Source organism: Anopheles gambiae, chromosome 3 (assembly GCF_943734735.2).
Source record: "Anopheles gambiae chromosome 3, idAnoGambNW_F1_1, whole genome shotgun sequence".
Taxonomy (NCBI): Eukaryota; Metazoa; Arthropoda; class Insecta; order Diptera; family Culicidae; genus Anopheles; species Anopheles gambiae.
Window position 1 is genome coordinate 39,677,455 of NC_064602.1, and position 14,605 is coordinate 39,692,059.

General features: G+C 36.6%; 1 protein-coding gene across 1 annotated transcript in view; it reads right to left on the minus strand.

Annotated features, from left to right (window-relative positions):
- LOC1279108 (putative neural-cadherin 2) overlaps nt 1-14,605 on the minus strand; it is a 133,550-nt gene that overhangs the window by 25,599 nt on the left and 93,346 nt on the right. Inside the window, exon 7 of the mRNA XM_061653489.1 lies at nt 8-123. Within this exon, the coding sequence (XP_061509473.1) occupies nt 8-123 (116 nt within the window). The remainder of the gene's footprint in view (nt 1-7; nt 124-14,605) is intronic.

The window sequence follows — 14,605 nt, forward strand, 5'->3', positions numbered from 1 at the left end:
GTCTTACCTTTTTTATCTTCTCATAATCCAACGCCTTGGCTACGTACAGGGCACCGGTTGTGTTGTGTATGGCAAACACATTGCCTATGTTACCGCTCGAGATCTTGTATCGTACACCCGACACTGTAAAGAAAATGGAAAGAGAAGGTTAAGGGATGATTATTAGTTCAAGTGTGCCGCATTAAATGAGCTTTATTACAGGGTTTTCGAGGATTATATAGACATGTACAGCGAGTTGTAGATTCGTTCAGGCATATAATAGACTCTTTCAGCGAGATATATAATTGTTCGGAAGTAGGTTTAGACATGTTCATTGGCCATACTTTAAACTTGTACTCTGTAAGCATTAAGTTATTTAGGCATACTGCCCGATAACTTTGATTTAAATAAATAAATAAATAAATAAATAAATAAATGTTCAGCGATTCTGTAGAGCTGTCACTTTCGTACCCCTTGGACTGCAAGTTGGATCATTCTCATCTGAAGATAAACAAACGGTTTTCGAAAAAATATGCTTTATTCAACTAATTTATGTATTAAACAGCTTGGAGAATGATTATTAGCTACTTTTAGGACATTTAAGAATGAAAAATTGAACCCTGCGGCACAGTGTGTAAATAAAACTCCTGTCATTTGACAGCTCTATAGAATCGCTGAACATACACCTACTTCCGAACAATTCTATATCTCGCTGAAAGAGTCTATTATATGCCTGAACGAATCTACAACTCGCTGAACATGTCTATATAATCCTCGAAAACCCTGTATTTCCCTCAAACGCACAAGGGGAAGCTGCACGAGTCATGTTGGTGCGCTGAGGTGTTTCAAATTGTGTATGATAATTAGCTCCTGCCATCAGAAACACATGGCACATGCTGGATACCAGCATTCCTGCATAGTCGACTACGTGTAGAATCAGCGTTATATGCACTGGTGAGCTAAAAAGCCTCTCCTTTAGCATCATATTCTGTTTGTTAGGCTATTTAGAAGGTTAATTTTAAAGTTGGCTTTCGACCAACGCACTAAACGGTGCACAATATAATTTGATATTCCGAATTTATCCGGGCCAGCTGGATAGACAGACTTATGCTAATTTCTAAAAACCAAACCATTCGATTAGTTCAAGCCCTGAACAAACCATACAGTGAAATTGCGTTATAATGTTTAAGTAGACACTTTAGTCCTTTCACCACGTTACGAAATGGATTGAATGTGCGTGCTGGTGCGTGTTGTGTGCGTTGCCGAACAGATACAAACCATACACTTCCGCACTTCCCATTAAGAACATATTTTTAGCTTCATCTATTTATATTTAAAACAAGTTTAGCTTCAAAAATGTATTATTTAAAATATGGATTGTTCCTGCCTTGAGCAAAATGTATGTGCCCAGAAACGCCTTTGTGTGTGTGTATATGCTCCTTGTAGTGTTTCCATCATCTGTCTTGTAGCATACATTTTTTTATTCGATATTGTGCTGCGACCCAATAGCAATGATCAACGTGCTCTCGCTACCACAATCGGCGGCTTTGTTGCATCGTTCCAAACTGTAGAAGGCTGCAACTGTTTTTCATGCAAAATATTGTACATCCCAGTTGAGCTTCGTGTTGGTTCACCATAAAGTGTTGCCGGCATAGGAGTTCGTACTGTGTGATTGGATTTATTATGTTTATTAACATATATTTACATAAATTACTTCCCCAACGCCTCGTCCATGTCTGGAGGTGAAGCATGGCCTTAGAGGGAAATGTACATACATGTCGCGATACGTGGTACAACTCACGCAAGCTTGCTATGCAATGTTTTGTGTTCCAGTTTTGTGCAGACCCGGTGTTCGTGGTAATGTGGTAAAGAAGAGGTTGAAAAATGGTATCATTGGACAGAGGCAGAGATGCCAGTGTGCAGTGTTAGAATCAGCAAAACCATTGGGGGACAGTTTTTGGGATGAGATTCGTAGTTCTGAAGTGATTGTAACAATTGCCACCAAGCAGTCTCCTTTCCGTAGAACACTCTGTTTAGGGTGTTAAACCACCTCCTCTTGTTAACTTCAAACAATAGTTTAGTTTGAAAGCGGAGTGTAGTAGTTTTACATAGTGAACGCTTTGAGTTGATTAGAACCAGTCGTGTAAAATTGAAACCCCCTTGAGGAAAACATGCAGACGGGGCGCACACTGAAAGCACTGTGGTGTACACCGTGGGGACAAATTTCTCATCCCAAACTTTACAAATTCGACGGTATACTCGCTTGGGACGCTGGCTGCCATCACCTCCGTTGAGTAGTCGAATTAGACTACATTTATATTCCAGCGTCAAAAGTAACATTGTCATGGTGGCGAGTGAAAGCGTAACTTTGATTGAATTTTATTACTCTGTGCCACTTTCTTTGCGCTACACAATAGCTGCCCTTTGGAGGTGACTAGTGTAGCGGAGGTCCATGTCGCGCACAATGAACGTAATTTTCGATGGTATGGAATTAGAAAGTTGTGCAAGTAGTAATGGTAGAGGGATGTCATAGCTCCCGCATGATGTTCATTATAAGTTATTTGTTTCGTCAGCTACGAAGGAAGATTCTTATGAAAATGAAATGATTGAAACAATAAGTGCATTGTTTTGCAGACCAGATCGCAGATAGATGAAACTTCATTAGAAAAGGTTAGAGAACGGAGTTCAAGGTAAAAGCCATTAGCAAACATGGTGGAATGCAATGCACATTAATGACTTTTGTTGCAGTTGTTTAAAGAAATGCTTGAAATATCTCTTTTGTCTCTCATAATGCTTTTTACATGTAAACAATCAATCAAAATGATTGTTATGTACTTCCGCAACACATTATACGTTACTACAAGGCATTCGCGAAATTTAACTTTTATCAAATTATTGAATGCAAAACATTGGCTACATCCCACAAACCATTACTCTTTTTGAAGATGATTTGTGTGCTACATTTTTCACTCCCCTTTGCCACTAACCTTTCCGTAAAATTCGTAGAAAACGCTTTAGTAATTGTTGTTTTTGATTTGTCTGCCATTTTCCCCAATTCCTTGGAGACATTTTGAATGATGGTAACAGTGTTTCTTGACTAGAATAGAAATTCTTTAGCCACAGGTAGCATCAAAATAATAAATGGGGTCACCATGACGAAGTTTTTCCAACACAATTGAACCGTCACAATTAATACGTTAGACCGTCCCTCATGCGGGCTTTGCTTCACAAAACTGGTAAGTGTTTCCGGGATTCGTAAAGGAATCTTGATGTCATTTTTTGCAGACCCTATACAATTCGTTTCACTTTAAGCGAAGCCTCTTTTCATCAGAGTGCGTTACCGTCCTAGCTAAATAATGTCAATGTGACCGTTATAAGCTGATTATCGATGTTTCAGTGTTTCATTGTTGTCCATCCTGTATCTAACGTGCATGGAGCTTACAGATAAAATAAGCTTTCACAAAAAAGAATCAAATTGTATAGCTACTAGTGATGTGTTGGTCTGTTGTTATAACATTCTATAACATTCCGCAAAGGATCATTATTGTTCATGCCAACCTACAACATGCCAACGAAATGAATTTGAGGCTGCTATCCACAGCTCGGTGATTTAATCCCACTCAATGGTTAATGCTTCACCGCTCAATCACAAGGACGAATGAACCTTTGATGATTGAACTACTAGTTTCCTAGCAGCGCGGTGCATCAACAACTGGCATCAGTGTAACTGTCAGCTCGAATCATCCGGTGATGGAGCTTGTAAAAAACTGAATGGCGTTTTACAATACCTTTTGGCCTGAACAAGAAATAGAACAAAGCTGATACCTACGCGCAGGCTTTTACACTGAAAACGACGAGGAAGAAATAAGTGATCACACCGAACCTTTCAGTTTGAGTACCAAATAGCAAGTGGTAATTAATTTCTACAATTAGAGCTTTTATAGTATGGGCTAAACGTTCTGACGTGGGAAGAATAATTTCCTTCATTTTGACGGATTTGTCCATATTGTTAAAACTGTTCCTTTTGAGAATGGCCTTCGCTATCTCCCAAGGAGGTGTCTCGAATGTTTTGTTTAATGTCAAGTGCCATAGATGGAAATGCAATCCTTTTTTAAATTGCCATTCGAATTAGTTGCATTGATTGCGGGCGTAGGGATTTTTCTTTGGGCAGAACTGTACCTAAAACATGAATCTTCTCTTGCATGTTTAAAAAAAATCCCTGCATTGCCAAGCGAATAAGGTTTCTGCTTTTTAATATTTTTACCCGAGCCTGTATTTTAGGTTTGAATTTTAATTATTGTGAGAAACATGGATGCTAGATTTACCTACGCTTCTCAGAGTTGGTCCTTGATTGAAGATAGTTATGCATGCACGCAGTAATCATAGTTTAAACAACTTTCCTACTGTTTTCCTAATTGCTAGAACGTGCATGTCAAGAAAAACCAGATGGCCTTACTGGATGCGTGGCATATTCCTAAACGTATGCTGTTTATCGCGCCGATGCCAATATGTTTTTCAGGGCTAACACTTGAAAATGGTCACACGCATTTTGAGCGGTTTTAAATTCGAAAATAATATCCGTTAAGTTTGAAAAATATGATCGTCGTGGCAATCGCTTGCCAAGAGAAATTTAACTAAATAAAATTTATAAAGTAAAGGAGTCGCGTTTGCAACAGAGGTTTTAAGTGACACGAAATTCCAATTCACAAATTTGGAGTAGAATTGCCTCAAAGAACGTGTTAACAGTTAAACAGTGAGGACAACAGAATCCTTAATGCATTTCCAAAACAATGTTTGACAGCAGTTTTGTATAACTGATACAATTAGTTGAACTTTGCCAAAATCTTTGCCGTGAACAATGTTAAGTCCTCAAAAATGTGTTAAAGTATAAAAACAAAATCAAACCATTGACATACTCACAAAATACCATCTTGCTACCTCAACAGATCTCCTGGACACCCCGTTGTTGTGGACAAAATTAAGCTGAAAATTATATGCCCACTGCCATGTCGAGCGTAATTTTATTTGATGCCTTGGTACGATGGAATAGAACCAGACTCTTCACAACGTTCGTTAGTGCTTCTTTCAACTTTGTTGAAGTTTTGTATTGTCAGTTTGACATAATGGATGACGGTTGCAGTAACGATGAATCCTTTCCCGCGGCGAGGCTGAAACTTGTATCACCAAATCGTTCGCCTTTTTTTATTAATTCATATTTTATGTTGTTGTTACGCATGTATTATTTGGAAGGTCATTGTAATTGTAAATGTTATTCTTTGAGAAGTTTATATAGGTCCACTTCTAGAAAGGTGCACAGGCTGTGGCTTTTCCTGTAGTTTTCAAACAAAAATATAAAAACTACTTATTTTAGGCAAAATAAAAACAGTGTTAGAAACTGGCGTTCTAACCAAAAAATGAGAGAACAAAGTGAATTTGTTAGGTAAGCACTCAGGGTGCACCAAAAAATTTGTTTTTTTCTTTATTCTCTGTTATCTTCGCTCTTGGGTGTTTTTATCGCAACTATCCTATTTTTTGCGGTTTTCTCCCTTTTTATACCTATGTACACATGAAAAAACATCGCCTTAGGTGACAGTTTGTTGAAACCTGATAACAGTTTCCAACAAACATATTAACCCAGTTAAGTGCATGACATCACTGTTGGTTATTCGATTTATAGCAGGTTTTTGACAGGTAAAAAATTAAGTGCTGGCAGTAAATTATGAACACAAGGAAGGTTTAAACGCTTGAATAGTTTTGTTCAGGTACCAATTTTTTATTGAACATATCGATGCCTTAAGCAACCGTATATTTCTGTAAAACAAAAGAGTGATTAGCTACCGAACAATATATTCATCTAATGAAATGCGTATGAATGAATTTGTTTGCGTTCAGATATTTGAAGGACTCATAAAACCCCAAAGGCAGCAAACATTTATGGTCTCATTTTGAAATCTCTGCCTGAGATGAAGATGGTTTGATGCACAAGTGTGTGTGTGTGTGTTTTCGTATGATCCGTTTTTCATCTTCTCTAGTTTCAACAACGTCCATGTGATTTCTCTATTTTCAATTATTGGGTTTCTCCTGCTGCCAGTGCGCGGCTTCGCTTGACAGCCACGAAGAAACCTCAAAAGCTCTTATACTTGAGATGATTAGAGAGGATTGTGCGGTTTGTTTTTGGCGATTGTTTGATGTTCGCAACAGTACATTAGAATAGTGCTTCACTTGAAGCGCTTTACGTTGGATCACACTAGACAGCGGCACTGTGGCGAGGTTTTCAATCCAGCTTCGATGAGGTTTAAGAAAGCCGATGTCTCATCTACTTGATGCATGAAAATCGGTTATAATAACACGTGCACACGCTAGATACTCATACATAAGCCTTGGTTCTGGTACTCCTTTCCTGCCACTTTCCTTCGAACCACTCGCAGCAAGAACAACGATTTGGACATCTCTCAATGCTTCAGCGGGATGAATGTTTAAACCGGGTGTATGGTTGGGACAGGAAATTTACTTTTCCCTTATTCCGTTGTGCGGTATCGGTCGAGCAAGCTGTTCTGCAGAAAACGTTCGACGGCATGCGATTCGCAATGCACCACATTTCACGCAAGTCACTTACAGAAATCACTTCACCATCGAGCTGTTACGTTCTAGTGGAATGAGTTGTTTTGTTCTCTCCCATTCTGTGTGTATGAGACTTGCATGACTTGTGAGTGAGCGTGATAGTGTTTTTTTTTTTTGCTTTATTCCAGTCCATCTTACCGACATCGCAGTTGATCCCAGATCTCACCTCCATGGGAAGCGAATCCTTGCATACTTATCTTGCTCCATTATCCACGTCCTTACTTTTCACGTGTACTGCTTTTTGATTTTGTTGTTGCTTTGCAAAACGCAAACCAATCATTCAACGGGTTAGTACTTTGGTGGGAAAGAAGCGGTTTCTTACTAATGGTACGTTACCAACTGCTCTTGTAGTGAGTCTTATTGCCCTCTTTCTCGTCCTCCCCTATCTCGGCCGTATTGTTCATCAAAGCTTCATGGAAGAGTATGACAGTCCAGTCCAGAAAAAACGGGTAGCTACTAATATTTCATCCTTTTTGGCAAAGTGAAACGTGTCCCTAGGATAATGGCATGAACAGTGATAAAAATCCATGCAAATCCATCCAAAATTTTCAAAAAGAAAAAAAATGGTACAGCAAGCTTGCAAATGAATAAAGCTTTTCATCAACCAGTTAGATGGAGTTTTCTATTCGATTTGAAATATAATTTATTTATTTTTTTTTAACAAAGTTATCGAGCCATGCTGGCCTCCATAACTTAATACGAGATTCCTAACTAATATAAACACTGAACTCATGAGCAAATAAATATAAGCTGACCACAAAAATAAATTTATAAAATAATAAGAATTTCACTCGTCAGTAAAGGCTTCGCAAAGTTTGTTTTAGTACATTTATGCTTACGCTAGGATCGACAATGCTGTTAACAGAGCTATACGAGTTAATCATTCTCAAAAGTGGATCATTGGAACCAAATACCGAAGACCTAAAATCAGTACTACATAAAGGCAGGCCGTTGCCTTAGATTCCTACTAAGTGCTTGAAAATTAATTTGTTCTAGAATAAACGGGGTGTCATTGTAACCGCTGATAAGCTAATGTAAATAAGTACACTGTGCCGTCATTCGTCTATGTTGTAGTGAGACTAGTCCAAATAACAGACACCTAGCACGATATGAAGGATACATAGATTCTCGAGACCATGGTAAACGGTAGTAAAGAGCGCGCTGTATCCTTTTTAGTGCGTTCAAATATTTTGTGATTTTTTCGTTGTTGTATCCCGTGCTCTATTCAGCTGAACATATATTGTTGGCATTTGAGATTTTGTTTTGAATTTTTTTAAACATTGTACAAGAGGAGAAATTTAAACATCGAGCTTATTTTCTAATGTGTAATGGTACGATAAGTGAATTGATGTGATAATTTAAGGCAAAGTAAAATAATTATATCATACAAAAATGATATATTTTTTATGAAGCACAAAACTTATGCCACTAGTACTTATTAGCATTGACGCTTTAAGTTACGATCTTAAAGGAAACACCGATCTGTTAATAAAAGGAATGGAAATAAAAGACAGAATTTATGACATTATTTTGAATGATTTGCACATCGTGTCCAATTCATGAAGTTACATCGCTTGCAAAAGCACAACAACTGGCGTGCACAAGCATCGCGACAAATAGATCAATATGTATTAGCCAGCGTCTTGGGAGCCAGTAGATGCTTTAGCACTGCAGATTTACGCCCTTGGAATTGCAATCAGTGCCAAAACTCGCACTGCTCCACTCTATGGGACAACCAAAACGGGCACAAAGCAACTTTTGTCATTAACAGTTGCTTTTCTGGTTCCCATTGTCCCATCGATGGGCAGGCTTCGAAATAAATCGTTGGGAATGTAAAACAGCATGGCAAGCAAAATGGGAAATGGTGGTGGAGAGATGATTTTTCATTGTTGAAAAGTTTCACAGATTTTATTTTTTTCATTGCCGTTACATTGGCATAACATTCCAGTTTTGCCTTTTGCATTCTGGGTGCAGCGGGTAGGTGTGATTTTTCGTGGAATTTGAGTCTTTTTTTTTGCTAACTTCCCGTGTTGGTTTTGTGTAGGGCCAAACGAATGAATGTAAACTGATTTTAAGCTATTTGGTTGCTGGCTCCCCCTGAGTAGAAGTTGTCCATGTGCATCGTTGCGGGCGTTGCGCTGGTGTTGGATGGTAAGAGATCTTGACAGTGCTCACAGCGTTTTTGTGCCATCAGTACAATGGCTGTAATCTAGGATGCGGAAGTCAAATGGCTGACGAGAGGATTTTTTGCGACAAGTGCAAGTTTGCATAGGCATTTTGTGTTTCCAAAATTTGCGATAGAAACAGTTTTACATAGAGAAATGGTTGAAGTTGAAGTAAAGAATTCATAATGAATTCATATTAATTTTAAACAAATCAATTAAAAATAAATCTTTCTTTTTTATTTATGAATTTTAAACAATTCGGTGAAATTATTAATGCTTTGTTTTTTTATTTGAAAACTTCTTTGTTTGTTTAAGCTCTTTGTTACAAATTGCCAAATTAAAGCTTAACAATCAGCATTACGTGTCTTTTCTTTTTTGAACCTTCCATCATGTTTTTTTTTTTCTTTCTTGGCATTACCTTAAAGGACATTCTTTCACAAATTTCCAAGCCCTTCCCTTGCGCTAGTCACATTTTGCTCGTTGTGAACGTGTTAGCATTAGTGCGAAGCGTGACAATGATGGTGTCATTTATTTTAATTGTCATACCTCGCTTCTGGATTCAAATCTACATTCGCTGTGCATGGGCGATATCATCGTCCTCACTGCCAGTGTGAAATGTGTACTACGAGGATAGGGTCAATATTAAACGAAACCACAATTAAGCTCATTTTTGGGAAATTTAAAGCAATGAAACGAAACGAAAGCAACATCATCCTGTGTGGGACACATTTTTGAGCCAAAGGTCGGGCTAATGTTAAACTCTTTCAGTAGCAAAAAATTGCCGTACATAATGTGTTTAATGGACAGTATGTACTATTTAATAAACGATTTCATGGATTAAAAGGATGTGATGGCTATCCAGAAGCCCGTGACCTGGAACTAGAGTTGTAGTAAAGAAGTATGTACTGTGGTGTGTTGCTTTAAAAGTATTTAAAAAAGCTCCCCAAGGAGATTGGTCATGTGTAAGTTGTAGACTGTTTACATAGGTTATACTGTGATAGGATTGCTAAGAAATTCAATTATCATTGTTGGTATTGTGCGTGTTTCCATTACTTAGCGTTCCTTTTGGGAAAATCCACTTTTAAAAATCAAATGAAAAAATGGATGAATTCTACCTTTTCGTACTTCCTTTGTCAATAATCGTTGTGTTTCATTACTGAATAGATCGAAACGATGAATGGGTTCTTTTCTTTTTCTTTGCTTTTCTTTTGATACGCTGACGACAGGGACCTTTTGACCGACCAGTGGAGTCATGAAATACACTTTATTCATCACCTCCCTCATCGTGTGCGTAGACGATTTCTCCAGTGTGACATGACAGATAAACTAGGCATTACATTATAGCTGTAGAAAATGGGTACCAGATGGATTCTGCAAAGATGGAAGGTCTGAGGCATATTTCCGTGTAAATTAATTATCGTACAGCAGGACCGGAAATGGACGAAGAAAAGCTTACAAGCCTTAACTGGGAAAGCTTTTAAGCTTTGTCCATCTTTCTGACCAGTTGTAAGTTGTCATTGATCATCATCGCTCTTCCCGGTTGGGGGTCGGACACAGGAATGAATCAATGTACCGACAAACAGGATTGTGGTTCTTCAGAAGCAGTATGCATTCGAGCACTATATGGAAGAACTTAAATTTAGTCCAATACCAGCATGTAGCAGCACCGAATTGGAAAAATTGATATAGGAATCTCCGAAAGCACACAACGGTAGATTTTCCTGAGTAGTAGATCAATAAATTTTCCTCTGACAAAGGTTGATTTGCAATTGATTTTACCCTCCCTGCATTTCTGCTACCACTTAGTCTACCCAAAGGAATCATGAATCCTCCATCACTGTCAATGGCAAATCGTGGTGGCCCCGGGATTGAAAAACTTGAATTATTTAAAACCCGGACCCATCCGCCCATAAAACGTGAACGATGCATCCTTAAATAAGATTGATGTTGAAGGTATATAAAGGGAAAGCGATAATATTTTTTTCCTTTTTCTTTGTTCATTATTATTGATAGGGAAACATTTGCAAATATTTGCGTAACCACTTCGGTATGCGTCAATCCCTCGAACAGTAGGCGATGTTGTTTTGGCCCGAGGTGAAAACATGTCAAAATAGCTTTACCTTTCTTGAGAAAGTAGGGCCGAATAAGTGGAAAGATCGCCGCACAACTTTTCGATCTTTAGAATAGTTGGCTTGATTGGTTGGTTTTGATATTTTGATATTCCGTGATTACCCCTATTTGGTCACCACCATCCTTAGCCATGGCCATGTTTACATCCAGCCGTTTTGGCATAGAAGGACAGGTTAATAAAACACCCGAGGCTAGACAGGTCAGATGATAAAGGTGAGTTATCGATAAGTCGTCCGACTACTATACAACACCTGCCCCAAGGAATGCTATGTTTGATAAATTAAATGATTTATGAGTGAACATAAGCTAAGATAGACCAGGGGCCCCATCACCCTCTCTTTCAACAGTAAGCCTTCCTCGAAAAGTTCCCAAATATCTTTCTCGTACAGTTTCCAAGCATACTACAATCGAATTGACAGGACTGAAAATAGTGGAAAAATAAAGGAATTGATAAGAACCATCCCTTGAAGATAAAGTTTCACAACAATCCTTTTCTACCGGTACGTTGGGGGATAGTAGGCAAACCATTCAAAAATAAATAAAATTGATTTTATGATTTGAGGATTTTGATCTATTAGTGACTGGTGGTCACTGCAATGGTTGGTGCGGTATCGTATAAATTAAACTTAAACTGCCTTTTAACAAAAAAAGGTTTAAAATAACCACTGTTTGTTTGTTTAATAAAATAAACCCTACTGGCACTTTGCCCAGAGAGCAAGTGTTCAGCATTATCGTTAAAGAATGTCCGTTCAAACGTTGCGCTCTGTTTTTAAGTGAAAAAAATGTGACGATGAAAAATTTAGTTTTCTCTGCAATGTGCTTTAACGCTTCAACATGTTTCGCCTTCGGCAGCGTTGAAAATGATGAAGTTTCCTAAAAAAATCTAGACGGTTGTGTCTTAAACCTTGAAGAGACAGTAGTGTCATAATTGATATGCACCTGTGCATATTAACAATTAGAGAGAGATGCCGTCAAGCAGGAAGGAGCTTTATTGAACCAGCCCGACGGAAATTAAAATTTTGATGAATATAAATTATGAGAAAAATTATCTCGTTAGAAAAGTTACCACCAGCACCAGTTGGGCTGACAAGTTATCCTATAAATTGTTTGTTAAATATGCTGGCTTAATAATTTCAAGCTTGTTCTGCTTTTAAAATGGATCAAAAGAAACAATACTATGTATTCATTTTTGGTAATATCCTTAAAAATTTAAACGATGGAGTTTAAATATTGTTACAATGATATTCCAAATCCTAAGCAAATACCCTTTATTTTCAAAATTTTGTGAAAAAACGGTTTAAAATGCCAAAAAATACTTTTTTGCCCTGTTTTCATGCATTGCAATGATTTTTTTGTGTTTCTGCACTGATTATAAGTAGAAAATATTTATTTCCATCATTCACAAAAAGCTTCGGGCAAAAACGACGAGCAAAAAATAAAAAATAAAACAGATTCATAAAAGGGTTAGGATAGGAGCACAATATTCTTTGTTTAGATTGACCTTAAAAATTGTTTGTTTTTTGTTGATTGAGTTTTCACTTTACTTTTTTTCAGCAGTTTGTTTGCATTGAAAGCAACTGAAATAAATATTTCCATAATTACTTTCAGCCGTGTGTGTTTTACAATTTACTATTAAAAATCTATTCTAATTTTCTAAGTCTATGGTTATTTTATTCGTTTACCCAGCATTCATAGCGAATTAACGAAGGTTGAAAGAATTAGGGAAAGTTATTTGCGTTTAATTTATTATAAATTTGTTTATGAATAATATAAATGTGTGTTTTGGCCAATTTTAAAACTAGATTTTTGTGCGACAATCAATTATTAAAGCACAACCATTGCATGTCTCATCAATTGCAACCAGTATAAAGTTTATTTTTACGCCAAACAAAATAAGTAAAAAACTTTATCACTTGCAATCTTTTGAAAATTAAGGTTTCTAGCTCATAACACGATTACAATGAATAAAATAAAAAAAAAAGAACTAGTGGATAGTTCAGACTTAAACAATCACCCACACCTTCGAATCGAATTACTTACTAAAGTGGATACATAAATTGACACGAAACTATTTTACTCACCATCAAAAAAGAAGTACGGGCGCTGCATGTCATGTATTACTTAATTGTTATTAAATTTAAACTCCTTGAAAGTACACCGTGATTCCATACATCAACCAATAAAAGAGTTACATGCGCAGCAATGATATTACCTTTTCATTTGAGTTTTTTCACCGTACAGTTCAGGTTGATTGAGTTTGTCACTGCGATCGACACCGTAAATGTTCGACATTTAGTTTTAACCCACAACGTGCTCAATAGTAATAGCCAAAACAAGCGAACAAAAATGAACTGATTTAATCAAATTAAATTGAATGAAAGCAAAGCATAAAAAGAGGATTACTATTACAAATGGTGGTGGGATGGACCCAAATGTCAAATATAATAGCAATGCGATTGAACATACACACACAAACCTACGCATCTGATTGGATGGTAGATTATTTTCATCTGAGCCGAGTACTGCTGCCTGAATCGGTTGATAAACTGCGATTGCGTTCAATACGTTGGGTATGAAATTAAAAATTTGATTGCCTGCACCACATCATCTCGGAGTCCCAAGGACAACCCACCGCCACTCTGTTTGAGATGATTTTGATTTTCAATCGTTTTAATTTATGGATGTGTGGAACGGGAAAAGGTCAGTTATTGTCCATTTCCTTGATTTAACACTTGAATGCTTAATTTGATAGGATTTCTGTTTTTATTTTTCATTCGTTATGTCCCACTATCATCTATAAAACAGTAAACATAGATTAATAGAATAAGCGAACTTTTAATTATACACACGCTATCTTTTATGTGCAAGCACCGTCTATTTGTAAGCACAATGAATTTTTTGCGTATTTAAGCGTATTTGGTATTATTATTATTATTATTATTATTATTATTATTATTATTATTATTATTATTATTATTATTATTATTATTATTATTATTATTATTATTATTATTATTATTATTATTATTATTATAATTATTATTATTATTTTTATTATTATTATCATTATTATTATTATTATTTTTATTATTATTTTTATTATTATTATTATTATTATTATTATTATTATTATTATTATTATTATTATTATTATTATTATTATTATTATTATTATTATTATTATTATTATTATTATTATTATTATTATTATTATTATTATTATTATTATTATTATTATTATTATTATTATTATTATTATATACTTTAATCTTCAACGGGCCGTATGGCCTAATTAAGATAAGTAACAGTTCATTAAAAAAAAAACTACATAGTAAAAACAAGATTTGCATCACAATTCACTGCGTCCACGGCAAAAGCCGGAGACGTTCCTTGAAGCACTGCGTTGAGATGTCGTAGTCGAAGCAATCCGAAACAGTGTTGAAAACAGCCGACAAGTGGAACATAGGGTCAGACCGACCAGCGCTGGAACGGGGTTGAGCGAGCCGTAGAGTCTCTCTAGACTTAAGTGTTCGAGATGGTGCATAGTTATCGACTCGATGCAACAAAGGCGATTAGTCGATAGAGCCATTTAGCAAACCAGCGATGAAAGAGCACTGTGCATTGCGTCTTCTAACCGAAAGAGGTTCAAGGCCTAGAAGACGGCACCGCGCAGCATACGGAGGAAGATTATTGCGATCCTGCCTGGGAAG